This window comes from Balaenoptera ricei, chromosome 15 (genome assembly GCF_028023285.1).
Source record: "Balaenoptera ricei isolate mBalRic1 chromosome 15, mBalRic1.hap2, whole genome shotgun sequence".
Lineage (NCBI taxonomy): Eukaryota > Metazoa > Chordata > Mammalia > Artiodactyla > Balaenopteridae > Balaenoptera > Balaenoptera ricei.
In genome coordinates, this window is record NC_082653.1 from 65,796,882 (window position 1) to 65,824,075 (window position 27,194).

The 27,194-nt window shown below is 43.3% G+C and overlaps 1 protein-coding gene across 1 annotated transcript in view; it reads left to right on the forward strand.

The window, feature by feature from the left end:
• Positions 1 to 27,194, forward strand: part of TMC5 (transmembrane channel like 5) — a 66,004-nt gene that overhangs the window by 16,277 nt on the left and 22,533 nt on the right. The window contains exons 2-10 of the mRNA XM_059895777.1: positions 7,032 to 7,878; positions 9,872 to 10,044; positions 13,143 to 13,232; positions 18,028 to 18,127; positions 20,266 to 20,353; positions 20,800 to 21,048; positions 23,556 to 23,707; positions 25,768 to 25,912; positions 26,815 to 26,970. Coding sequence (XP_059751760.1) covers positions 7,094 to 7,878; positions 9,872 to 10,044; positions 13,143 to 13,232; positions 18,028 to 18,127; positions 20,266 to 20,353; positions 20,800 to 21,048; positions 23,556 to 23,707; positions 25,768 to 25,912; positions 26,815 to 26,970 — 1,938 coding nt within the window. The 5' untranslated portion in view covers positions 7,032 to 7,093. The remainder of the gene's footprint in view (positions 1 to 7,031; positions 7,879 to 9,871; positions 10,045 to 13,142; positions 13,233 to 18,027; positions 18,128 to 20,265; positions 20,354 to 20,799; positions 21,049 to 23,555; positions 23,708 to 25,767; positions 25,913 to 26,814; positions 26,971 to 27,194) is intronic.

Genomic DNA, 27,194 nt, shown 5'->3' on the forward strand with positions numbered 1-27,194 from the left:
TGTACAGTTCAGTAGTGTAAGTACATTCACGTTGTTATACAACCAGTCCTAGAACTTTTTCATCTTGCAAAACTGAAACTCTATACCCATTAAGCAACAACTAACAAATCCCCGTTTCCGTCTCCCCTCGGCCCTTGGCAACCACCATTCTGCTTTCTGTTTGGCTACTCTAGATGCCTCATATAACTGGAATCAATCATACAACATTTGTCTTTTTGTGACTCGCCTATTTCACTTGGCATAATATTCTATTTTTTTTTTCAAAGCATTCAGTAGCTTTGTTTTTTTTTTTTAATTATTTATTTATTTTTTAATTTTTTTATGGCTGTGTTGGGTCTTCGTCTCTGTGTGAGGGCCTTCTCCAGTTGCAGCAAGTGGGACCCACTCTTCATCGTGGTGTGCGGGCCTCTCACTATCGCGGCCTCTTGTTGCGGAGCACAGGCTCCAGACGCGCAGGCTCAGTAATTGTGGCTCACGGGCCCAGTTGCTCCGCGGCATGTGGGATCTTCCCAGACCAGGGCTCGAACCCGTGTCCCCTGCATTGGCAGGCAGATTCTCAACCACTGCGCCACCAGGGAAGCCCTTGGCATAATATTCTTAAGGTTCATCCATGTTGTAGCAGGTGTCAGAATTTCTCTCCTTTTTAAGGCCGAATAATATTCCATTGTGTGGCTGTACCCCATTTTGTTTATCCATTTGTCTATTTTTTAAAAAATTTATTTTATTTATTTTTGGCTGCATTGGGTCTTCATTGCTGCGCGCGGGCTTTCTCTAGTTGCGGCGAGCAGGGGCTACCCTTCGAGCGGTGTGTGGGCTTTTCATTGCGGTGGCTTCTTTTGTTGTGGAGCACGGGCTCTAGGCGCGCGGGCTTCAGTAGCTGTGGCATGTGGGCTCAGTAGTTGTGGCTCGCAGGCTCTAGAGCGCAGGCTTAGTAGTTGTGGTACACGGGCTTAGCTGCTCCGCGGCATGTGGTATCTTCCCAGACAAGGGCTCAAACCTGTGTCCCCTGCATTGGCAGGCGGATTCTTAGCCACTGCGCCACCAGGGAAGTCCTATCCATTCATCTATTGATGGACATGGGTTGCTCCCACTTTTGGCTCTTGTGCATAATGCTGCTATGAATATGGGTGTACATATATCTCTTTGAGACCCTGCTTTAATTCTTTTGGGGATATACTCAGAAGTGGGACTGCTGAATCACATGGTAGTTCTATTTTTAAGTTTTTGAGGAGCTGCCATACTGTTTTCCATGGCAGGTGCTCCATTTTACATTCCTACCAACAATGTACAGGGTTGCAGTTTCTCCACATCTTTACCAACACATGCTATTTTCTGCTTTTTTCGGAGAGTGGCCATCCTAATGGATATGAGGTGATATCTCATTGTGGTTTTGTATGATTAATGATGTTGAGCATCTCTTCATCTATTTGTTGGGTATCTGTATATCTTCTGGAGAAATGACTATGCAAGTCCTTTACCTATTTTTAAATCTGGTTATTTGTATTTCTGTGTGTGTGTGTTGCTGAGTTGTAGTTCTTCATATATTCTGGATATTAATTCCTAATCAGATATATGATTTGCAATTATTTTCTCCCATTCCACAGGTTGTCTCTTCACTCTTCCGATTCTCCTTTGATGCACAGAAGTTTTAAATTTTGATGTAGTCCAATTTGTCTATTTTTACTTTGGTTGCCTGTACTTTTGGTGTCAAATCAAGAAATCATTGCCAATCCAAGGTCATGAATCTTTCCCCCTGTTTTCTTCTAAGAGCTTTATAGTTTTAGGTCTTAGCTTTGGGTCTTTTTGATCCATTTTGAGTTACTTTTTGTATATGGTATAAGGTAGGAGTCCAACTTCATTCTCTGGCATGTAGATCTCCAGTTTTCCCAACACCATTTGTTGAAAAGGCTGTCCTTTCCTTGTAGAATGGTTTTGGCTTCCTTGTTGAAAATCATTTGACCCTATATGCAAGGGTTAATTTCTGGACTCTCTACTCTGTTCCGTTGGTCTGTTTGTCTGTCTTTATACCAATTCTTGCCTCCTTTTATCCAGCTTGTTTATTGTTTTTCTTTCTGCAAAGAAGGCTTCTTTTTACATGAATCAGAATTGTGTTGTTTTTATTTTCTATCTTAAGTAAGGGAAAAACCTCTGCCCTTATTTCCCTTTCTGCTTGAGCAATCTTCATTGATTGTTCAAGATATGTCAGTGGTTAAATAAGTAAATTAAAAAGTGAGGGAGTCAGTCTAGGTGGCAGACGGTCAAGCGTAGTCGTTAAGAAACTTATATGCAAATTCCTCTCCCTGCATACTGTCCGTGAGAACTCAGAGAAGTTACTGACTCCTGAGCCTCAACTTGCTTATCTGTAAAATGGGAGCATGAAGAGTCCCCACGCCAAAACGAGTGGAGATTGAGCAAGTGTATGCACCTCTTGCTCACGCTGCCTGATTCCGAGTAGGCAAGTGTTATTACGTCTCAGAAGTACATTCATTTCACTTCCTAACTTAGATTTCCCTTTCATCCAAGATGTCCACTTCTTTCTCTTTAATGAAAAGGTCTCACCTCTTTTCTCTTTCTTTTTCTTTTTTTTTTTTTCCTGTTAATTTTTCTTTATATCGTGGACTTGGAGAGTTGGAAAACCCCTTTTAGATCTCCTGTGTTAATCTCAGTTTAACTCAGCCATTCTCAAATGCAGGGGTGGGGTGGGGGGAGGGCTGATTTTGTTCTCAGTGGACTTCGGCGATGCAGGCCGAAGGTACCACACACTGGATAGCTTAACAGAAATTTATTGTCTCACAGTCCTGCAGGCTGGAAGTCTGAAATCAAGGTGTCGGCAGGGTAATGGTCCCTCTGATGCCTGTAGGGGAAGGGTCCTCACTTGCCTCTTCCAACTTCTGGTGATCCTTGGCCTGTGACAGGATAACTCCGATCTTCTCATGGCATCTTCCCAATGTCTCTTCACGTACTCCTCGCGTGTGCATGTCTGCCTCCAAAGTTCTGCTGCTAATAAGGACAACAGTCACATTGGACTAGGGCTGCCTTAATGACCTCATTCTAACTTGATTACCTGTTTAAAGATCCTATATCCTAATGAGGTCATATTCTGAGATACCAGAGGTTAAGGACTTCAATGTTTCTTTTACCAGGGACATAATTCAACCCCTAACAGTGGTCAAAGTATAAACAATATGAAATGGAAAGTCACCCACCAAGTTCATGATAGTGCTGGTTTCCAGACAGAGAAGGGGCGGGGCGGAGGTGGGAAACTGGGCTGGGGGGAGGCTTGAGAGCTTCTGCTCTACCAGTCATGTATTATTTCCTTGAGAAAATAAACACAAATCTCGAATTAATATGAAAAAGATTAGTATTTGGTAATGTTTGTTCTTTTATTCTCCATACTTTACTGTCATCCATTTTTAAAAAGTCATTAAAAAGTCATTCAGTTTCTCATATATATATATATATATATACATACATATATATAAACATATGTATGTATATATACACATATATTTTCAGATTCTTTTCCACTATAGTTTATTACAAGATATTAATATAGTTCCCTGTGCTATACAGTAGGACCTTGTCGTCTATCTATCTTATGTATAGTAGTTTGTCTCTGCTAATACCAAACTCCTAATTTATCCCTCCCCCCACCTTTCCCCTTTGGTAACCATAAGTTTGTTTATATGTCTGTGAGTCTGTTTCTCTTTTGCAAGTAAGTTCATTTGTATCATTTTTTTTAGATTCCATATATAAGTGACATCATATTTGTCTTTCTCTTTCTGACTTACTTCACTTAGTATGATAATCTCTAAGTCCATCCATGTTGCTGCAAATGCAATGCCTGACTTTTATTGTCCACCAACCCTTATCTCTTGTGGAAGCTGCCAAGTTTACGTTATACATAAATTGAAATAGTGGTAAATAATAGTTTCTGTTCAGTGAACGCTTCCTTGGTGACAGCTATTTATGTGCCTCATATTTTTCACTCCTTACAACTCTATGAGGCATTATTAGTGTTGAATGGATGAGGAAACAGACTCAGAGAGGTTAAGTGGTTTGCCTGAGTCCACACAGCCAGCAGATGGAAACTAAACCCAGTTATACCCAATGCCAAGGGCTGGATTCCTAACCATTTCATTTTACAGCTTCACATAGACAGATGATTCAATTCAGATAATGTGTCGTGTTCTCACCTAGTTTTTGCTTTCATCCACTCAGATTTTCTGTGATATACATGTGAGAAAGTTGGCAATGTTTGTCTGCCAGAACCATTCATTTTTTTTCAACTGGTATAACAGAAAGAAATAGAATGGAAAATAGAAGGTTTCCTGTTATGGCTTCTGGTTTAGGTCTTTTTCATTTTCTTTTTGTTTTTAAAGGTAAGAAGTTATATATTTATAGAGAGGTGCATAGTTCTTAAGTGTACTTGATGAATTTTCACATACACCTGCACACACACACATGCCACCATGTAACCACCACCCCGATCAGGATGAGAACATTCCAGAACCCCAGAGGCTCGCTCCCGTTGTTTCCCATCTCCTCCCTTCCCCAAGGTAATCGCTGTTCTGACTTCTAGCACCATTAATTAGCTTGCCTGTTCTTGAACTTTGTATAAATGTTATACAATCTGTACTCTTTTGTATCTGACTTTCAGTCATCACTGCCTCTGTGAGATGCATTCATGTCATTGCATGTCACAGAAGTTCAGTCTTTGTTACTGCTGTGTAGTATTTCATTGTATGAATATGCCACAATTTACTTACTTACTCTTCTGTTGGGTTGTTTCCAATGTCTGGCACTTATATAAGAAAAGCAGCTATGAGCACTCTCATTGCCTTTTGGTGGACATACTTATTTCTTTTAGGCTGGTATTGTACCAGGTTTCATTTTCTTGCATTTAGTAGGCATCATTTAGCTTGTTAGATGTAATAGCTAAGGTTTTAGTAGGCTATGGAAATCCTAGACCATAAATATATATATATATTTCTAGTCTTACAATATAAGTAAATGAACAGGTTCATTTTCCATGTTATGAAAAATAAGTTGCAATAAAACCCAGCATTTAGTCTTTATAGCACTCAGTTTGTGCAGATGTTTCTTTTTGTAAAACTCAGCGTATTAGCTGAAATTCTCTTTCTCTTTCATTTGCGTATGACAGAAAACCAACTCAAACCAACTTAAGTCAAAAAGGGAATGTAATGACTCAAGTATCCAGTGGCTGGCTGCCTTCAGGCATGGCTGGATTCAGGTGCTTAAACAGTGTCATAACATTTGATCCTTCTTTCTGTTTATCTCTTGGTTCTGTTCTGTTCCCTGTTGGTACCACTCTCAGGCAGGCCTTCTCTCCTGGTGACCTCTGGCAGCTTCAGGCGTATAACTTCGTAACTCCAAGTCCGGTCAAAAGAGAGAACTTCTCTCTTTCAACATTTCTGACAAAACTCCCAGAATTGAGTCTCACTGGCTCCGACCCAATCACTGTGGCCAAGAAGCAAATAATTCTGATTGGGTCACACGTCTACACCTGGCTGACATGGATTGAGAGGAAAATGTTGCCACAAAAGAGAGAAGTGGTTGTTGGGCAGGGACAAGATAATGAAAAACTGACTTCTGCTATACTGAGAAATATGGAATTGAGTTGGCAAATAAACATTCTAAGGCTATAGGTCACGGCAGAAGGTTAATTCTTTAGCTCCGATTACTCAACAAAAAGCCTAACCCTTTTTGTTCACATAGAGATAAACCTGTAAACATTGGCTGAACTTGAAAAATGGTCTACTTCCTTCTTTCAAAAGCATTGCCATTTATCTAATCATGCTGGCTCAAACTGTGGAGGTATTTTTGTCTTTTCTTTTCCTTAGCTCTCACCCTTCCTGTATCAGGTCAGTCCACTAATCCTATTAATTCTTTCTTTAAATTTTCTCCCCTACTTATTTTCTTTGCTGTTCTGACTGACACTACACTGGAAGTTCCAGGCTTATATTCTATCTCCAAAGCAACTTAGTGAAATAAGAGCACATCTTTCCCAGTTAGTCCGTCAAGGTCCTGGAAGACTGACTTGGGTTATGTGCCCATTCCTGAACCAAACACTGTGGCCAGGGGTATGGTGGACACTGATTGGCCAGAACTTGTCGTGTGACCATCCTTGGAGTCAGGAATGCAATCAGCCTTGACCATGAGCAGATGCCCAGAGGCAAATCAGGGCATTGATGCCAAAAGAAGGCGAAACGGGTAAAAGGCAAGTAAGAACAACAGATAGTTCACTTAGAAATTAAAACCCCATCACTTCTGATTTGAAAGTATGCTGTGTCTATAGATTACAGCTCATAGAACTCATAAAACCATATTTTCAAACTGGAAGGGATGGTAGTGCTTGTCTCCTTACCCAAGCCCTCTAGTTACCATTAATCATTCTTCCTTTATGCACTCATAGTAATTTATGCTTTGAACCCAAGAGCAAGTGCAATCAAAGTGCTCAATAAGTCCTTGTTTCTTCCAATCTTTTGGTTCATTGCTCCCCTCCCCAGCAGAAGGTATTGGTCAGGATATAAGTTTGGCCAAAAGTATCAGATCCAAAAAACTGTGGTTTACACAAGATAATGGTTTCTTTCTTTCTTTACATAAAAGCCCAAGCTGATATTGGGCACTGATCTGTGAAATCATCAACAACCCAGGCTGTTTTGCTGCTCTCCCTAGGGGGTTGCTGCCTGTGTGTGCATGGCCAAGAAGCGCCCCATCCTTTCCACAGTCCAGTTCACGGGAAGTGAGAAGACTGAGAAAGGGAGGAATACTCCTTCCCTTTAACAGCACAACCTGGAAGTTGTGTATATCACTTCTGCTCATATCTCGTTGACCACTCACATGGCTGTACCTAGATGCACAGGAGGCTGGGAAACATAGTCTTTATTTTGGGCAGCTGTGTCCCCAGCTGTGAGAGAAAAAAGAACAAGTACTGGAAAATAACCATCAATCTTTGCAGGGAAGAAAGGGGAAAAAAATCTGACCTTTCCTTCCTTTTTGTTTTTCAGATAAAGAAAGAGATCCCTGAATAACTGCAGAGGCAGGAACATTTGAATACTCCAGGGTAAACATGTCTGCCTACAGGAATAATGCTTATGAGGAGGATCCAGATTACCCTGACTATTACGGGTCTCAGAACCATACTCGGGGGTATTTGAAAACTCAGGATTATCCAGATTCGCCAGGTCCTCTGAACAACTCAGATGACCCCAGCACCAGGAGCAACCTATACTCTGCAGACTCCAGAACAAGTCCAGACTATCCTGGGGCTCTAGCACAACCAGATTATCCTGGATCTTGGAGTAATCCAGAGTACCCTGGCACCGGGAGCAAGCCATACTCTGCAGGGTCCAGACGTCCAGACAATCCCAAATCTTTGGCAGAGACAGATTATATTGGATCTTGGAGCAATCCGTATCACCCAGGCTCATCCAGAGAGCCAGACTACTCTGCATCTCAACGAAATCCTGATTTTGCAGGTTCCAAAGGCAGTGGAAGCTATGCAGGCTCCAGAACAAATCCAGATTATCTTGACTCCTTGGGAGAACCAGACTACGTTGGAGCTCAGGGAAACTCTAATTATTCTGTCCCCAGAGCCAATTCCAACCATCCAGACTCCAGAAGGAATCCAGAATATGCTGGTTCCAGAATCAATCCGTACATAGACACTCTGGGAGAACCTGATTATCCAGATGCTGAGAATCAATCTAACTCTCCAGACTTTTTTGGGGAACCAGACTATCCTGGTGCTGAGGACTATGGGAACTCTACAAAGTTCTGGGGGGAGCCTGATTACCCAGGTGCTGAGAATGGTCATGATTATGGCTCTTCAGAGAACCCGGAAATGACCAGAGAGTAAGTGCCGGAATCTCCCTCCACTGGGGATGGAGGATGAAGGCTAGATCATTAAGTCAATTGAACTTGGTTGGCGATGTTTGGGATAAGGACATGTGTGATTATTTCCATGACATGAATTTATGGTGAAACTTTCATGCCTACCTGTATACCGCACCTGGTCCTTGGACTCTCAGCCTGAGGCTTCAAGCCCTTACCTGAACATAATCTTTCATCACTTCTTGCTCAAATAACATCCTTCCCAGTCTCCTATTTCTTCCTGTCTAATCCCTGCAAGACATTTAGATCCCCACTGTTTTGACACTGCTACTTCACCAGTGAGGTTAGGGTTAAGATGATAGTTATGAACCCAAACATTTTAACCAGAATTATATCAACAGGAAGGCATTTTAATCAAGAAAGTCTTTTGAAGATCTAACTCCAGGAAATCCATTCAACTCCTCAATTTTTTTGTACAAGATGATTGAGCCACTCCTGATTTTTTTCCACTTCCATCTTTATTTTACTGAAATTATTGTCAGAATTGATCACTTTTCATGTTTAGAGTAGATTTGGCTCATTGATCTTCTGCACTGTTGTTTTCATCAAGTTTTATTGATTAGTTTTCGCCATGGTTGGTATTCCTCTAAGGAGGTTTTTTTTTTTTTAAAGTCCAATTTTTCCTGGTTCAGATTTGATAGATCTAAATTTTGTCAAAAAGATTTTAATCTTCCATCAAGTTTGGTCATTGGCAAATTTTACTAGGTACAGTTTGGGTCGTTGAGTGTTAGTCTTGGGTGACAGTTTTGCCAAACTTCGTTTTTCCTGGGTTACGTTTCTTAATGTTCATGTTGCCAACAAGATGTGATTCTTTATTTATTTTTCAGGTTATTCTTAACCTATAACAAATTTACCATATGAAATTTCAACCAATACAAGTTTTATTTTGTATGTACTATTTCTACTCGTGATATTTATGAATTCAACAAAGGCTAATGGCTTTTATTTACCTCTAGGAACAAGGATATGGGATTTGGGTGCACAGTGAGGTCAAATGCCTACAGGAATAATGCTAAATACAACCTGAATAGGTGGCTTAATAGGACCAGGTCAAAATGTCCTCCTTGGTCTTATCCCCCACTGCCTGGCTCATCATTAAAAATATACCTTTGACCTTGTCACTCCCTTGTTTCTCATCTTCCATTGTTCTTCATAACCTTTGGGAGAAAGACTACACTTCACTTGTGAGAACATTTAAGCGTGAGGATGCGCTGAGCTAATGTAAGATGCCAGCCAAAGCCCAGCCTGACTGACCTCCTCCCACCTCTGCTATCCTCTCCCTACCTGAACCCTGTACTCTAGGTCAGTGGTTCTTGACCTTGGCTGATGCTTAGAATTATCTGATTACCTGGGGAGACTTAAAAATCATACAAATGCCTGGGCCCAACTTTCAGAGATTCTATTTAGTTGTCTGGGGTGAGGCCTGGGAATAGGTATATACACGAAATTGAGAATCATTGCTCCAGGTTAATTGATTTTCATAGCATTCCTTTTATATATTCAACACTTTCTGGTCTCACATGTTTATTTGTGCTGTTCTTCATCCTTGGAATGTCCTCCTCCTAACTATGTATTAATTTATCCTTCCAATCCCAGCTCAGATGTCTCTTTTCCATGTAGATTTCCCTTCAGACTCCCAGCCCAAATTCTCTTCTCTTTCCTCTGAACTCCTTGGGCCTGTCTTCTTATATTCATCAGTTGCTACTTGTATTATAATTGCTTATGGCTGTGGTTAATAAGCTCGGCCAGACTGTCTTGAGAGTTCCTTGAGGGTAGACAACCCATGTCTTTAACTTTGTGTTCTCACCCCATTGCCCATGCCTAACACATGGTTGGCATTCAGTCAGTGTTTGTGGGATGAATGAATTGATGGATGGATGGATGGATGGATGGATGGATGACTATTCTTACTATGCTATTGGATGACTATTGATCCATCATTTTGGGATTTCAGAATGCTCAGCAGAGCATCTTCTATCCAGCCCTCATTTCACCATGAGGGTGAAGACCCCTTGGGCAATCTTGGGAGAAAGGATGGAGATTATCCTGAAAGCATTGAAATGAAATCCAGGGAGATGGCAAATCCGTACAGCCCCTCTGTGCCAGGTGCTCCTGGCAATGGCTATGGTAAGCATTTGTTAAGAAGAGAATCATATCCTGGGAAGAAAGTAAAATTCAGTGGGCTTGGGACCAATCATTAAAGATCAGCAAGAGAAGAATTGGTTTATCCCTCCTCCTTCAAACACCCACCTTACAAGAGTTGAACATTCAGGGTCTAGAGAAGACAAGCAGTGTCATCAATTATCAAAGCAGGTTGGGCAGGGGTTGTGCCTGTGTGAGGTGACTGAAGGTCAGGTTCAGCCCATCGCCGTGATGTGGGAAGATGGGCTTAGTGTGGCCAGATCTTCAGATTTTTCTAAAGAAGCCAGAAATCTGGGTTTTTACATGCTCCAAAATAATTTTTTGAATAAATAAATAAAATCCCTGAGCTGGGCAAACAAAACCGCTGGGGGACTAGATTCAGTTTGTGTGGCTGCCAGTGTCCAGCTTTAGTTCAGCACATACTGAAGGTGTTCAGATGGTCAGCACTTGCATCTTTGGAACCTACTGGGGGCACAGGGAGTTAGAAGTAGCTCTGTCCTCACAGTTCGTAAAGCCTAAGTGAGTAGGTGACACCAGCACATCAAGACTAAAGAAAATTAGCAAACAGACTGACAATACGTGAAAAATCACGTCATTCTCAGAATCTGCCGTGTGTGAAGGTTTAACTCTAGGAGGTAAAGGAGATTCTACCAGTTCTCATCTTCCGGAAGGAAAAAGGGACTTGTTGTCTGATAGAAGAAGCCAGCTCATGGCACAAGTCAATGTTATAGGAATTCAGAGCCCGTGAGAGCTGGAAAAAGGAGTGTTCAGTCATGAACAGAGTGAGGGACCCAAGTGTTGGTTGGTGCAGATGGAGGACTGCTCAGCCCTGAGGGGGTGGGTGGGGAAGGGATTGAAGAAGGCAGGGAGGAGGGGGTGGGATGCATTGCCACGCACTAAGGAAAACCGCGGACTCTTACACATTTGCATAGAGAACATTCACTGGGCTATTCCGAACCTTTATGCCAGGCATTCTCAGTGGGGCATATCAATCCCAAGGGGCAAAAATTTATTGAAAGGCCAGAATAAAACCTTCCTCTTTTTATGTATAAAGCAGCTATGCATACAGTATATGTATATAGTTATATGTATATCTGTGGTATTAAAATATCATGGGGGAGGGCAATAAGGAAGAAATGTCTAAAAAGACTACTTAGGTGGCCAGTAATGAAAAAAAAAGATTCAGAAACACTGCCCCACCCCAATGCAAGCAGAGCTAATAACACCCAGCAGGTTTTGAGTGTTTCCCATGCCCTGGAGACCCTGCCAAGCACTTTACTTTTACAGTCTTCTTTCATCTGCGGCCACCTTTCAGACAGACACTACAGCTCTCCACGTTACAGAGGGGAAAACTGAGGCTCAGAGAGAAAGCGTGCCCAAGGTCACCCAGCTACGAAATCAAAAGAGCCAGTATCAGAATCTAGTCTCTCTGACCCCGCATTACTTCTGGGTAGGATCAGGGCAAATGCGGATTCCTGACCAACAAGCTCCACAGAACACTGGAATTAGAAAGCTATTTTAAAAAGTGGTCACATAAAGTGTGGCTTCCTTCTCTGGGCTCCTTTTAGGACCAAGGTCGTTGGGCCGGCATTCACTTGTCCAGTGCTATGCCATCCTGTTAGACTATGCACTCCTTAAGGAGAACCCATTTCACCCAGGTATCCTCCAAGGCTCTATGTGATTTTCCTAGTGCCTAGCATACAGCTGGTGCTTGAGCAATGCTAACTGAATTAATAGCAACAACTGTAAGGGATGTATCAGTTGGCTATTGCCACAGGAATGCTTCATAACAAACAACTCCAAAACCCAATGTTGTACAATAAACATCATTTATTTCTCACCCACACATCTGTGGGTTTGCTTGGAGTTTGACTGAACCAGGCTGGGTTTGGCTGTGCCTGATTTGAGGTCACAGATTCTATTTAGGTCTAGTGTCCTTCTTGACCCAGTGAGCTAACCTGGGCCATTTTCTTCCCATGGCATAAGCTGGAAGCAGAAACATACGATGTCTCTGAGTCCTTGACTTGGAACTAGCAAACTGTCACTTCTACCATGTTCCACTGGTTAAAGCAAGTCACATGAGCAAGCCCAACTTCAGTGGAGGTTTCCAAGGTGGAGGAAGTGTAATATTTGCTGAAAAACAATTAATTTACCACGATAGTTAATATATATTAAGAATTTGCTATGTTCCAGGATTATTTTAAGCACTTTACATGTATTAACTGATTCAATGTCCCCAACAATCCTATGCAAAGGTCTTATTATTATCCCTGATTTACAGACTCTGAAGCTCAGAGACATTAAGTAACATGCCAGAGAGCATGCAGCTAGTAAGCAGCAAAGCCAGGAACTGATCCTTGGCAAGAAGTTCCAGAACCTCCTACAGTATAATTTTGTACATCTCCATCAAAATGTGCTCCATTTTCTCTGTTGAGGACTTTAGCCTTCATTGTTTACCATGAGTTGAATAAAAATATATTGAAATATGACACTGTCATGTAGATGCTGAAAGGGGACTCTGTCTCTAAGAAAATCATGCCAAATTTCAAATTTATTCAGGTGTCATCATAAAATGCTAGAACTAGAAGGAAGCTTTGTAATCACCTAGACAAGCTTTTTTTTTTTTTACTCAATTTTTAGAAGACTTATTTTTTTACAGAAGTTTTAGGTTCACTGTAAAATTGAGGGAAAGGTAACAGAGATTTCCCACATATCCCTTGCCCCACATGTGCATGGCCTCCCCCGTTATGAGTCCCCCACCAGAGTGGGACATTTGTTACAATTGAACCTACATTAACACATCCTTATCACCCAAAGTCCATAGTTTACATTAGGGTTCACCTTGGGTTGTACCTTCTATGTGTTTGGACAAATATATAATGACATGGAGCTACCATTATGGTATCACACAGAGTATTTTCACTGTCCTAAAACCCTCTGAGATCCATCTATTCATCCCTCCCCCTCCAGACAAGTATTTTTCGAACTCTGATTTGTGACCCATTAACAAGTCTTACTGACCACTGTGTGCTCAGTAACATCTAGTGTGGTGGGATTAATTGTGTCTTGTCTCTTCATTCCAGTGAACCCTGCTTATGTGGGTGACAATGGCCTCAGCCAAGCTTATGGAGAGCCACCCTTGTCTGGACATGATTGGCACACGTCACCCCAAGGTAAGGCTTAAATGGACGGTGACCCAAAATATCAGCCGTAAAGAAGGAATGTGTTCAAGGCAATGCAGACAGTGCCATTTCCTTTTGGCCTCTGGTGTGGTAACTGATAGAGTACTTCCTTAATTTATCATAATGGGGTTTTCTTTTAAACATGCAATTTTTTCTCTTTTGGATATCAGGGTGTCTTCACTAGGACTCTTCTGGTTGCAAGTGACAGAAACCCAACTCACCCAGGCCCAAGGCTTGTGTGGTGGGAAGGATATGGGGAAACAAAGAATTGAAGGTAGAATTACCTTCCAGCACCTAGGACAGCGCCTGGCACATAGTAGGTGCTCAGAGATATTTGTTGTATGAGTTACAGGAACCAGGGCCTCTGAGTCTGAAGCCAGGGGCTCAGGGCCACCTGGATTCTTTTTCTCCATCTATTTCTCATCTTTGCTTGATGCAGCTTCTCTTTAAGCTTCACCTCATTCATCTCAACCAGTCAGGCTTTCCCTGCAGGCCAGGGAGCATGACAGCAGCAGGCCTAGACACACACACAAAGCTCAGCAATGTCATGGAAAGTCTTCCTTTCTTTCTAGGCCTGTCAGTCAGTGCTGAGACTCTCTCCAGCCCCATTTGGGACACATGCCTACACATGAACCAATCATTTTCACATAGGAGAGAAGGCTAGGTCACATGTCTATCCCGTGGCTAATACACGTGTTGGTGAGGTGGCAGTGCCTTGAGCCAAATTTTTCTGAATAATCATAGAATTATTATGACAGTGGAGGGTAGGAGTAATCAGATTGGAGAAGGCTTTGAAATCAGTTAGGAAGCTCTACAAGGATCACTGTGTGCTGTGATGATGGTCTGATCAGAGGCAGAGGCTGAGAAATAAAAAAACATTAGAGGAGAGAGGCCAGGGAATACTGGAAGTTAAAGGCAAACCTGTGAAAAACGAGGAATAAACCGAAGACGCCCTCTAAGTAACAACACAAGTTGCGGGGCCCCATGACTTAAAACCATCCCTCACCTTCTGACCCCCTAGCGTGGGTGATAGCCTGTAGCCTCATTCTTTAAGAGCCTCATCAAGGAGGCCTGTATCTTTCAAGGGGTAGGTGTCGCTACTTGGGAGAGAAAACCATGGGGATATAAATGGTCATGCTCTCCATTTGGTTCCCACGAGAGCAGGGAATGGCTTTAACTACTGGGGAAAAGAAATGCCTTTAAACCTCCTAAGATGCTCTCTCTGGTCAGCATGAAGATTAGGGCCTCTGGGTGGAAGAGGAGTCCCCAGGAGGCAGAGAGAAGTAAAGAAATAGAGGACCCAGAGATGAACCTGGCTTTCTTCACCATTTTGCTTTGCACCAGTTCTGATTCTCAAGTCATTTATAATTAATTGGTGGACAGTCTCCTGATAGAGTGTCACTTTGATGGATCATGCCCGCATTTGGAAGTACCTGGCACATAGTAGGTACTCATAAATATTCATCCATTTATGAATGAATGAATGAATGAGTGATACATCAGCATCTTGTTACAGGAGAGGACCAGGGTGAAGTGATTAAAAGGCCCTGCTTTGGGACCAGACAGACCTGGGTTTGATCCCTAGCTCTGCTACTTGCTGGTTTTGTGACCTTAGGCAAATTACCTTTTGGGGCCTCAGTTTTCTTATAAAATGGGGTTTATTATAGTACTTATTTCGTAGGGTGATTGTGGAAATTAAATAATATACTCTATTTAAAGTAGTTGGCCTGCAGTAACGGCAGGTATTGTTACTGGTAATTATCGTTGGTATGGGGAGAAGAGGTAGCGATCTAGTCCAATCCTGCCATTTAATGAGAGTGTGATGAGGAGGGGGGTCAGTTCATTCCTCCGCACCTCAATTTCTCCAACTGTTAAATAAACAGCTTGGCCAAGGTGATTTCCAGATCAGGTCTATTGGGTAGGAATTGCGTCCAGGTGCCCAGCACTGAGACAGGACAGTGGTTTAGCAATAAAGGGATTTATTTTCCTCTTGTAACAAGAAGTACGAAAGGAGACAGTCCAAAGTTTATATGGCACCTCTGCCCATGATGATCTCAAGGCCTAAGGCTCCTTCTAAAACTTCTTTTTCCACCATCCTTAGAGGGTGAACATTTAACCTCTTGTTTTCAAAATGGCAGCCTCTGGTCAGGAAGAAGGCGAAATGGTGAAGCGATAAAGGTGAAATCAGGCAAAGTGTCACATTTTAAAGAGCATTCCTGGAGGCCACAATCTTATTGGCTAAAATGGGGTCACAGGTCCACCCTTGGCTGCAAAGGAGACACCCTTTGCCACAAAGAAGACACCCTCTGCCACAAAGGAAGCTGGGAGAGTTTTAACTGAGCACAGTGCCTGCACAGGAAAGGAGGCTTCTGCTGGTATGAGAAAAAGAGAGAATGGGTATTGGGAAGTAGACAGACAGCAGGGTGGGCCACCCAAGACAGTCAGGAGATAGTAATTGTTTCACTATAAACCCATCTGGATTTACATAGGCACATAAAACTATAAATATAAAACATGAGTTTTAGACCAGAGACACCAAATTAAAAAGAAAATCTTGCCCTTTCATTATGAGTCATTTAGAAGAATCTCTGCCTTCTGTTTCTAGAATCCCATTGTCTTCAATAAAGAATTCTGTTTCCGGTCTCTTACCTAGCTACTGCAACAGAAGTCTCTGCAGAAAAACCACACCTCTTCACGAGGAGACCCCTCCGGTGTAGATGCGGGGGACTGTGCTATGATCTGTGTGGGGCTAGCTTTGTCCATCTCATCCTGGCATTAAAAACTGTGAATGGGGCAGCTCTCTGTGGCTGTCATCCCTTTTCCTGGAGGTTCCCAACAATGCCAGTGTGATTGCTGTATGAGGTCTTGGGAAGCCCACCCTGGTGGAGAGTAAGGCTTGGAGGAAGCCAGAGATGCTCTCTGGTGACCAAGTGAATGAAGTCATCGTTGAGGTTGAGAATGTCCCATCTGGGGTCCAAAGCCATCCATCTGCAAGTCAGATTGTTCCAGAAAAGACACTGGCGAACTCAAGCTTTAGTTTGGTCTCCTCCATTTCTGATATTGATGTGACAGACTCTCAGATTTTCAGCAATTGGAATGACAAAAAGGGCAAGCAGTTATCACGGTTTTCAACGCCTGTGAATGAATCGTTTTCTCAGACCCTTCATAGCTCAGAAAGCATGGGCTTAGACACCCTTCGTACTTCACATGAGAACATCCAAGGTAGTGAGACCCTGGGGCAGAGGAGTTAGAACGGGAACAGCACCTTCCAAGTTGCCCACAGGGTTTTGGTTTTAAGACTTCGAGTAGGGTGGAGGTTTGGTAGATGACCTGAGCATGCTCAGGACCGCGGAAGGGGTCACTTTGAGAACGTCTGATACCAAAGAAAGAGTTTACCTTGATCAAGCTCATTTCATGTGCCCAGTGTTCTGCCTTTTTGTCATCCATCGAGCTTAGTTTTATTTACTTGCCACACTCCACACCCATGAGACAGGTATGCCTGCCATTTCCATTTGCTTGATGAAGATACTGAGGCTCAGGGAAATTAAATGATGTGGCAGATCTGGGATCAAATGCAGGTCTGCCTGATTCCCAAGCCCGACACCTTAACCACCGTCCTGTCCTGCTTTGGTCCTATCCCTCTCCACTCTGGATTTGGCAACAAGAGATGCCTCTTTTGTCAAGTCCGCCGTGAAACCAGGTTTCTTTCCTCTTCCCTCCTTCGCCTTTCTTCCTTTCTGTCTACTCCCACTTCCCTCTCAGGAGACACTCAAATTCCTCATCTTCAGCCGAGTGATTTGGTGGCCCTCTTCTGGGAACTCTCTCTCCACCTCAGCTATGTCACTGAAACGAGGAGTTCCGTGCAGCTCCCTAACAGGACCAGGAGCCAGCCCGCTCCCGGTCACCGCTCCGGCGGGCCCCCAGCTGCCCCTCCACTGTTACCGGAGCGGGGCCAGCAGTGCCAGGCGTCACATGCGGACACAACACCACCCAGAGCGAGAAGGGACTGCCTTTTCCTTGTTTTCTGAGTCTTGCTTTTTTGAGAGGGAAGAAACCTTTTCCAAGAAACTCCTCAGCAGACCACCTCTCACAGAACATTGGCCAACGTGTCACATGCCTGGGCCTGAACAGGTCACCTGCAAGGGGCCTGGGACCATCAAGATAGGCTTGGATTCACTGGGATCTGTCCCCTGTGCCTGGAGATGGGTCCCACCCTGCAGAAGCCCAGGGCCATGGGAGAGACGGCCGTAGATTTCTGAACCAGATTGGGATTCTGTCAAAAAGGAGAGCTGACTGCGGGATAGATGACCAACAGTAACTGCCACGCTGACCCAAAGTGGGAATTTGAGTTCTTGGGAGAGGAGGCGGGAGTCCTCATCTTCCAGGGGATGGAGGAGCACAAGACAACAGTCAAGAAAAGTCAAGAAGATGCTTGGACCTGGAGTGCAGGGGGCAAGAGAAAGCCATGAGGGAAATTACAGAGGGAGGAGAGCCAGGCTGACCGAACATTCTGGGTCTCATCAGCTTTGGTGACTGTTCCTTGTCGTGGGAAAAAGGAAAGCACTGAATTAGAATTGCGTGCAAACTATCATTTTCTTTGGCTTCGAGATTTCACACGTGTACGTGCCGTCTTCTTGTTTTTATTTGTGACCCTTGGGATCACTGAGTACATATATTCTTCTTTCTTTGTGCTCTTATAAAAACATGCTCTATCTTCAGCACCATATTTTCAAATGCTATTATTCTGTTAAAGGAGAAAAAAATAAACTCCATTTTTTTTCTGCAGGACAAAAGTTAATTGCATCTCTGATACCCATGACATCTAGAGACAGAATTAAAGCCATCAGGAATCAGCCAAGGACCATGGAAGAGAAAAGGAACCTTAGGTATGGACCAAAAGCTTTTCTTCTTGCTCAGATTTCATGGAAACCTCAATCTTCTACTTTTGTCCCATGTTGGAAAGATAAGAAGTAAATAAATGCAAGAGAAGAGACAATCTTCCTACCGAAGAATTCCACACAATCTGTGTTGGTTGCCTGGAGTGTGGGCTGTGCTTAGTGACCTGCCTCCTGAGAGCAGAGCATGGAAAGAGGGAAGTAGCTTCCCAGGGGTGAAGTCAGGCTAATACTACCAGGTGGTCAAGGTTAACATTCCCAGGGAAAGTCATGTGATCAGGAGTTCCCCTCTATGGTACTCTCTCCTAAAACCAGCAACCCTAGTCTAACCAGACAAAATAATCAGACAAACCCCAATCGAGGGACATTCTTCAAAATACCTGAGGAGTATTCCTCAAAACTGTCAAGGTCATCAAAAAGAAGGAAAAGTCTGAGAAACGGTCACAGGCTAAAGTGTTCTAAAGAGACATGACAATTAATGCAATGTGGTTTCCTGCATGGGTTCTGGAGTAGAAAATGGGCACCTGTGGAAAAACTAGTAAAATTGGAATAGTCTGGAGTTTAGGTAAAAGTTAGACACCAGTGTTGGTTTCTTAGTTGTGACAGACCTACCATGGATATGTAAGATGTTAAAGGGGGGAAATGGTGAGTAGTAGATGGGAATTTTCTGTTCTCTTTTTGTAACTTCTCTGTAAATCTCAAACTACTGTTTAAAAAAAAAAAAGGTGGGGGGGTGAGGGCAGGGAGTTCCCTGGTGGTCCAGTGGTTAGGACTCGGGCGCTTTCACTGCTTCGACCCAGGTTCAGTCCCTGGCCAGGGAGCTAAGATCCTGCAAGCCACAAGGCGCTGGGGCAGGGGAGCACAAAACCCAAACAAACAAAACCTCAGAAGCTTTCTAAGCCCAGGAATTCAAAAACAAGAGCGAGGGCTGTTTAAGCCTTCAGCCCTTCTTACATTTACCATTCCTCAGCATTTTTCTTTTTCTTTTTGCAATTTGTAGCAGTTGGCAGAAACTAGTAGAGTGGATGCAATTGCTAATAAATAATTCAATGATGCAATTGTTCTGAGGTTCCGAGTCTGGCAGGGGAGATAGATTGGTCAACGAGTAACTTATAAATGACAGAAAGAAAATCAGGCCAAATCAAGGTGGAAGGAGATTGCAGGGGGAGGATTAGAAGGAGAGATATAGTTCCCTTGGGCAAAGCAGGGGGCATCTGTGAGCTGAGCCTTGGAAGATGGTGATGTGGTGGTGGACCTTTGGGGTGGACAAAAGAGAGCCAGGAAGGGGCCAGAGCAAAGGAGATGCCATGAGTCCATGGAGAAGTAAAGAGAAAACTGCGGCTGGATCTTTTTGAAAACACTCTTCCGTTTCAAACTCTGCATGGCCTCCTCTGTCACAGAGTGCGGACCTTGTATGGCCCGAAAGACTTTACAGCACGATTTTCAACCTGACATTTGAGTCTGGATCATTCTCTGTTGTGGGAGGCTGTCCTGTTCACTGTAGGGTGTATAGCAGCATCCCTGGTCTCTACCCACTAGATGTCAGTGCCCTCCCTACCCCCAGTTTGACAACCCCAAAAGTCTCCAGACTTACCCAAATGTCCCTTGGGGGCAAAATCTCCTAGGTTGAGAACCACTGACTTATAGGACCCCACCCACCTACCCACGGTTATCACTCACACCCTTCACCCTTCCCCCACTCATTCCATTCCAGCTGTCTTGGCCTCCTTGGGGCTTTGCACTGGCTGTTCCCTATATTCAGACACTCCCTTATCCATAGACTAACCCCTCTTCTCCTTCAAGACTTGGTGCAAACACTTTGCACTGTTGAAATTTTACCACGGTCTTCACCCCAGCATTTCCCACCTCCTTACTCTGTTTTTCCTTTTTCTTTCCCATAGTACATTTCACCTTCTATTATCCTATATCATTTACCCACTTTATTTTTATATTTATTGTTTATTTTCTTTCTCTTCCAACTAGGATGTCTGCTCCATGAGCTGAGGAAATCCATCTCTACCTCACCACCTGGGACCATGCCTGGCACATCGCAGGCACTCAGGAAATATTTGGGGAATGAATGCAATACAACATTGGTGTCTCTCACTTTCTTCTGCCCTTTCCCACAGGAAAATTGTTGACAAAGAGAAAAGTAAGCAGCCCCGTCGTATCCTGGAGCTCACCGGCTGTGCTCAGTGTTTGAATTCCATTTCATTGGTAAATCGGTCTTTACTGCGGTCAGTAAATGGGCACAGAGTAGGGTGAAACCAGGGAGGTGGGAGAGTAGGGATGAGAAAGGACCCACGGGGAGGAGGAACCAAAGTTCAGGGCTATTTCCTTGAAAGACATAGAAATTGGGTCAGTCTAGGTGTGGGGAAAACAGACAGGCATGGGAAGGTCTAAGAGGTCGCTGAGTTATCTGGGCAACTTAGCCACTGTGAGTGTCACCTTCAATAGCAAACCTGGGAAGGTAATAAATAATAGCACTCACCTTAGAGGGTGGTCCTGCGGATTAGATGAGATACCGTTTGCAAATGCGTTTAGCGTGGCGCCTGGCGCATCGTACCGTTCTAGAAACAGTGGCCATTGCTCCTATTTTGGAACCTGCTCAGTAGATATTTGTTGAGGGACGGTCCAGCCGCGCACGTTGTATCTACCCGCAGGCATGCCGGAGATCCAAGAACAGTCTGTCGGAACTGTTCAGTTCCATCAGCCTGTGGCAGAAGACGCTCAAGGTCATCGGAGGCAAGTTCGGCACCAGCGTCCTCTCCTATTTCAACTTTCTGAGGTGGCTTTTGAAGTTCAACATTTTCTTGTTCATTGTGACCTTCAGCTTCATCATAATCCCTCAGTTAACCATGGCCGAGAAGAACCACCTCCGATTCACTGGACTGGAATTTTTAACCGGGGCTGTAAGTGCTCCATCCCCTGCCCGGAGTTCACACCTTGGAGACCCAGGGACAGGTCTGCCCGTCACCCTTCCAGGCCTCTCGTTTTGCCTGGGAGTCAACTGATGGGGAAAGAGGGTGTTGAAAATGATTTCTTTTTTTCCCCCAAAGTAACATATACACAGCCTAGTAGAATTTCTGTCTCCTGAGGTGAACATGTTGTTAACATTTTTTGTTGTCCAGAATCCTCTTCTCTGCACACAAATGGACACATTGTGCATGGACATATGCATCTTTTTTTTAACAAAAGATGAATTATTCCTATAGACCTACTATGACTTGCTTTCTTCCACCTAATATGTAGCGGACATCTCATACTGGTGTTCACAGATCTATCTTTTCTTTCTTTTTTTTCTTTCTACAAAATACAGTCCTCCTTAAGAAAAAAATTCCTAGTATAGAAGAGAGCAAACTAAGAGAAAGTCTGTTTTACCCTCCTTCTTTTGTCTAACTCTCCAGTTTGGAGTGTACCTCTGTCCACCATTTTTCTTTCTATACAGTCATAGATACATAGGTAGATAGATAGTTAAACTTTTTTTTTTTTAATAAAAGAAGATGAGATACTACAAATCTTGCTTTGCAACTTTTTTTTTTTTGCATTACAATGAATCTTGAGCATGGATATACATCCATATTATTCTTTTTATTAACAACCACGGTATATCTACCTAGCTCCCTACTGAAGCACATAGCCCCTGCCTTGTGAGTTTACCTTCTAGAAGAGATTTCTGCCACTGAGATTCTGTGGATAGGCAAACTACAGCCCAAGAAACAAATCTGTATAGCCTGCAAAATAAGATTGCCTTCCACGTTTTTAAATGGTTGGAAAAAAATGAAAAGAAGGATAACATTTTGTGAAACATAAAATTTATATGAAATTCAAATTTCGGTGTCTTTTCGGTTAAGTTCTTTTGGAACACAGCCACAACTATTTGTTTCCGTGCCTGTGCTGCTTTCCTGCTACAATAGCAGAGGTGAGCGGTTATGGGCTGGCCAAGCCCAAGATATTTACTATCTAGCTCTTTACAGAAAGAGTTTGCCTACTCTTGTAGTAGAGCATTCACAGTAAGGTTCCTCCATTCGTCTTTCTTTTTTCTTTTTCTGTTAAAATTTTTTTTCCTTGGAATAGACACATTCAAATGGAATTATTGTGTCAATTTATCCTTCACTTTTTTCTCATTATTGTGTATATTTGTATATATGAAACATTTTATTATGAAAAATTTCAAACATACAGGAAAATAAAGAGTAGTAAAATAAACACCCAAAGACCCACTACGCAGATTTTAAATTGCTACCATTTTCCCAAATTTGTTTTATCTTATTGTTTTTTGAAGTATTTTACAGTAAATCACAGACATCAGCTGAATTTCTTTAACAAGCATCTCTGGACAATAAGGACATTTTCCTGCAGGCATATACATTATCACACCTGGCAATATTAAAAGTCAATATCATCTAAAATCCAGACCATATTCAAATTTTCCCAGTTGTCCGCCAAATGTCTTTCATAGCTTTTTTTTTTTTTTTTTTTTTTTTTTTTTAATTAATTAATTAATTTATTTTTGGCTGTGTTGGGTCTTCGTTTCTGCGCGAGGGCTTTCTCTAGTTGTGGCGAGTAGGGGCCACTCTTCATCGCGGTGCGCGGGCCTCTCACTATCGCGGCCTCTCTTGTTGCGGAGCACAGGCTCCAGACGCGCAGGCTCAGTAGTTGTAACTCACGGGCCCAGTTGCTCCGCGGCATGTGGGATCTTCCCAGACCAGGGCTCGAACCCCTGTCTCCTGCATTGGCAGGCAGATTCTCAACCACTGCGCCACCAGGGAAGCCCTCTTTCATAGCTTTTTGTTCAGACCAGGATCCAAGCAAAGACCACACTCTCTTTGCATTCAGTTGTTTTTCTCTGAAGTCTCTATTAATCTAGAATGATCTCCTCAGTCCCTTCCTCCTTTTTTCTTGACATGGGCTTATTGCAGAAACCAGGCCAGGTGTCATGCAGAGTCCAATGTTCTACTTTCTGCAATTGTCAAATTGTTTCCTCCGGGTCTCTCTAATTTGTTCCTCTAGTTTATACAGACTCCTTATTTCCTGTAAATTGAAATTTAGACCTAAAGGCTTGATTTGTTTCGTTTTAAACCTGTTTGACCATAATACTTGATAGAGGACAGAGGCACATAATGGCTGGCTGTCCTGCTTTTAATCATGCTTGGCTTGGTCACTGGGTCCAGGTGGTGATCGCTGGGTCCCTCCATTGTAAAGTTATGTTGGTTTGAGATTCCTTTCCACCTCTGAGAGCCTAGTGATACGATGTCTAGGTTCTCAGTGGCCTTGGGTGCCTCTTTCCTGGCAAACAAAATATCTACACTGACCAGTGCAGACTTCTTGCATACGGAACAGGTCAACTGTGCAGACCATAGTCATTCATTGTTTTCTCAAGAGATCCACCTGACCTGGGGTTTATTGTCCCTTTCAGGGTTATTTTAGGGACACAGTGATGTACTACGGCTTTTACACCAATACTGAAAACCAGCATGGGAACTGTGGGACCTCCTACAACATGCAGCTGGCCTACATCTTCACAGTCGGAGCATGCTTGGTTGTCTGCTTTTTCAGTTTGCTCTTCAGGTATAGAATGTCTGCATTTTCTGATTCTAAGCTCTTTTTAGATTTAGGCAAAATTCAAGAGACTCAAAAGTTACTGGAGAAACAGTTTCTCTGCAATTTCAACTTTCTATTGCTGTCTGATCATTCCTTGTCCTAGAACATAAAGTATAAGTTTGGATAGAGGAAGAGAAGTTTTCATGTGCTTTTAAAGAAATTTGTCAGTCTGAAAATAAGTATGCAATGACTCAAGTAGTTTTGTTTTTTTTTTAAGAAGAAAGACTTTTATTTATTTATTTATTTATGGCTGTGTTGGGTCTTCGTTTCTGTGTGAGGGCTTTCTCTAGCTGCGGCTAGTGGGGGCCACTCTTCATCGCGGTGCGCGGGCCTCTCACTATCGCGGCCTCTCTTGTTGCGGAGCACAGGCTCCAGACAAGCAGGCTCAGTAATTGTGGCTCACTGGCCCAGTTGCTCCCTGGCATGTGAGATCTTCCCAGACCAGGGCTCGAACCCGTGTCCCCTGCATTGGCAGGCAGACTCTCAACCACTGTGCCACCAGGGAAGCCCCAACTCAAGTAGTTTTGACCATTGTCAATTGACAACGGTCAAAGAGGAGGTACAGATGCTCAATCTGTTAAACCTATTGTTTACTAGGTCTTTGAAACAAAGTACCACAGACTGGGGGGCTTAAACAACAAGAATTTTTCTTCTCAAATTCTGGAGGCTAGAAGTCCAAGTTCAAGGTGTCAGCAGGGTTGGTTTCTCCTGGGCCTCTCTCCTTGGCTTGCAGACAGCTGCCTTCTCACTGTGTCCTCATGTGATCTGCCCTTGGTGCATATCTGAGTCCTAATATCCCCTTCTTATAAGGGCACTAGCCATACTGGATTAGGGCTCACCTAAATGATCTCACTTTGAGTTAATTACCTCTGTAAAGACCCTATCTCCAAATACAGTCAATTTCTCAGGTACTAGGGGTTAGGACGTCAACGTATTAATTTTTAGAGGATACAATTCATCCCATAACAACCTCACTGCCAGCACGATCATCCAAAATAAAACAAGATTCTGTTTTGTCCTATCAAACTAGGAAATGTTTCTGTTTCTTAAGCTGTTATTACTCAGTGGTGGCAAATTTTGGAAAGGTAGTGTCCATTTTACTCAGCATTTTTTACATGCCAGGCTTAGTGCTAAGTGCTTCCTGGGCCCAGTTTCACTGAATCCTACTGACATCTCCATGATAATAACAGCTGCCTTTATCGTGTGCTTACTGCCCTAAGGGCTACATTGACTCTTGTGGTGGGCTGAATAATGCTCCCCCTTTCAAAGATGTCCATGTCCTAATCCCCAGAACCTGTGAGTATGTAACCTTATCTGGCAAAAGGGAGTTTAAAAATTTTTTTTAATTTTAATTTTTAATTTTTTTATTATTTTGGCAAAAGGGATTTTGATTGATGAAATTAAGGATCTTAAAATGGGCTAATGTAATCCCAAAGTCCTTGAAAGTGGGAGGCAGGAGGGTCAAAGTCAGAGAGAAAGTGGAATATGCTACTCTTCTGGCTTTGAAGATGAAGGCGCCACAAGCCAGGGAATGTAGGCAGCCTCTAGATGCTGGAAAAAGGCAGGGAAACATATTCTCCCTTAAAGTCTCCAGAAGGAATACAACTCTGCCAATACCTTGATTTTAGACCCATTTTCTGATTTCTGACCTCCAGTAAGAATAAATAAGTGCTGTTTTAAGCCAGTAAGTTTGGGGCAATTTGTTATAGCAGAAACTAATACAACTCCCATAATAACTCTGTGAGGTGTGAACCATTATTCTCCCCATTATATAGAGGTGGAAGCTGAGGGTCAGAACAGTTAAAATGACAAAATCCCCCAGCTGGCAATCTAGGATTACAAAGTCAGATCCCAAAGCCGGCATTCCTGACTATTCTGTTTGCTGTTGCCCTGTTCCAGAAGAACTTGGGGCTAACTCTTCCATGTTGCCTTTCACCGTTAATGATGGGATTTTCTTTGTTATACTCCCTGCACCCCCAATGCCTGTCCTAATAACCTTTGGGTATTTTGGTTTCTGCCTTCCCTAGCATGGCCAGGTATTTCCGGAACAACTACATTAACCCACACATTTACTGCAGACGGATTGCTAAACTCATCTTTTGCTGGGATTTCACCGTCACTCATGAAAGCGCTGTAAAGCTGAAACAGAAGAATCTGAGCACTGAGATAAGGGTAAGGCAAGCTAGCTTTACACCCCTTCCCATGGCCAGTCCTCTCTCCTCCTTCAATATGTCTGTAACTTTTCTTAAAGTAATAATGAATTTTTTTTTAATTCTCCATGATATTGGCAAAAAAACCCTAAATCTATTTTAAATGCCCAGGACCGGTGATGGTGTAGGGAAATGGACATTTTCACACAACGTGGTGGCTTTGTTATTGATATAAGCTTGCCAGAGGGCAGTTTAACAATTTCTAACAAAGGTCTAAATGTAAATACTTCTCCACCTCACAGTTCCAGGTTTAAATTTTTATCCAGTGGTTTTCAACTCAGGGCGGTTTTGCCCTGGGGACACATGGCAATGTCTGGAGGCTTTTTTGGTTGTTGCAGCCAGGGAGTGTGTGGTCCTGGCACCTCGTGGGTAGAGGCCAGGGATGCTGCTCAAGATTCTGCAGTGCACAGGACAGGCCCCCCTGTCACAGGATTATCAAACTCTGCATGACGATAGAGCTAAGGTTGACAAACCCCGGTCTATAGAAAAAACTATCAAAAAAAAAAAAAAAAAAAGAGCAAGCAGAATTTATAGACAAAGGGGCTTTGACAAGAGGGTTCCCTGGTGTAGACACACAGCCTTATTCTTCAAGGAGGTTCTATGGCCTCAATGTATTTTCCCAAGATCATGGTCCCAATCTGTTTGTCTGAGAAGGAAGATGTAGTTAATGAAATGATGGGGGTCTTGCCCATTAGAGATTTTCCCACAGGTCTCCTAATCCAAGTTCATTGTGCACTTTCCCCCTCTTTCCTGTGGATCTGGGGTGGGTTTGTGTCACTAGGGGCAGCAAGACCTGGGTGGGGGGGAATCTTTGCTGACAGTGGAGGGGGTCTGCGGGTGAACTTGATTTCCTTGTGTTTACAGGAGAACCTGTCAGAAATCCGTCAGGAGAAAGTCAAGTTAACACTCAATCAGCGGTTGATTCGCTTCGCTGCCCACCTGGCAGCCTGGGTTGTCTCTACTGGAGTGGGCATTGCCTGCTGTACAGCCGTTTATTACCTGGCTGAGAACAACTCAGAGGTAACCAGAGAGGCAGGAACTCCAGGGTCCAGAGCACAGAGAAGCAGGTGAAGGGACGGGATGCAGGAGGGGGAGGGGAGGGGAGAGCCCACCACTCAAACCGGGGTCGTGGCCAGCAGCATCGGCACCAGCCGGAAGTTTGCTAAAAAAATGCAGAATCCTGGGTCCCTCCCTTGACCCACGGACCCAGAATCTGCATCACAAGAACATCCCCAGGTGACGTG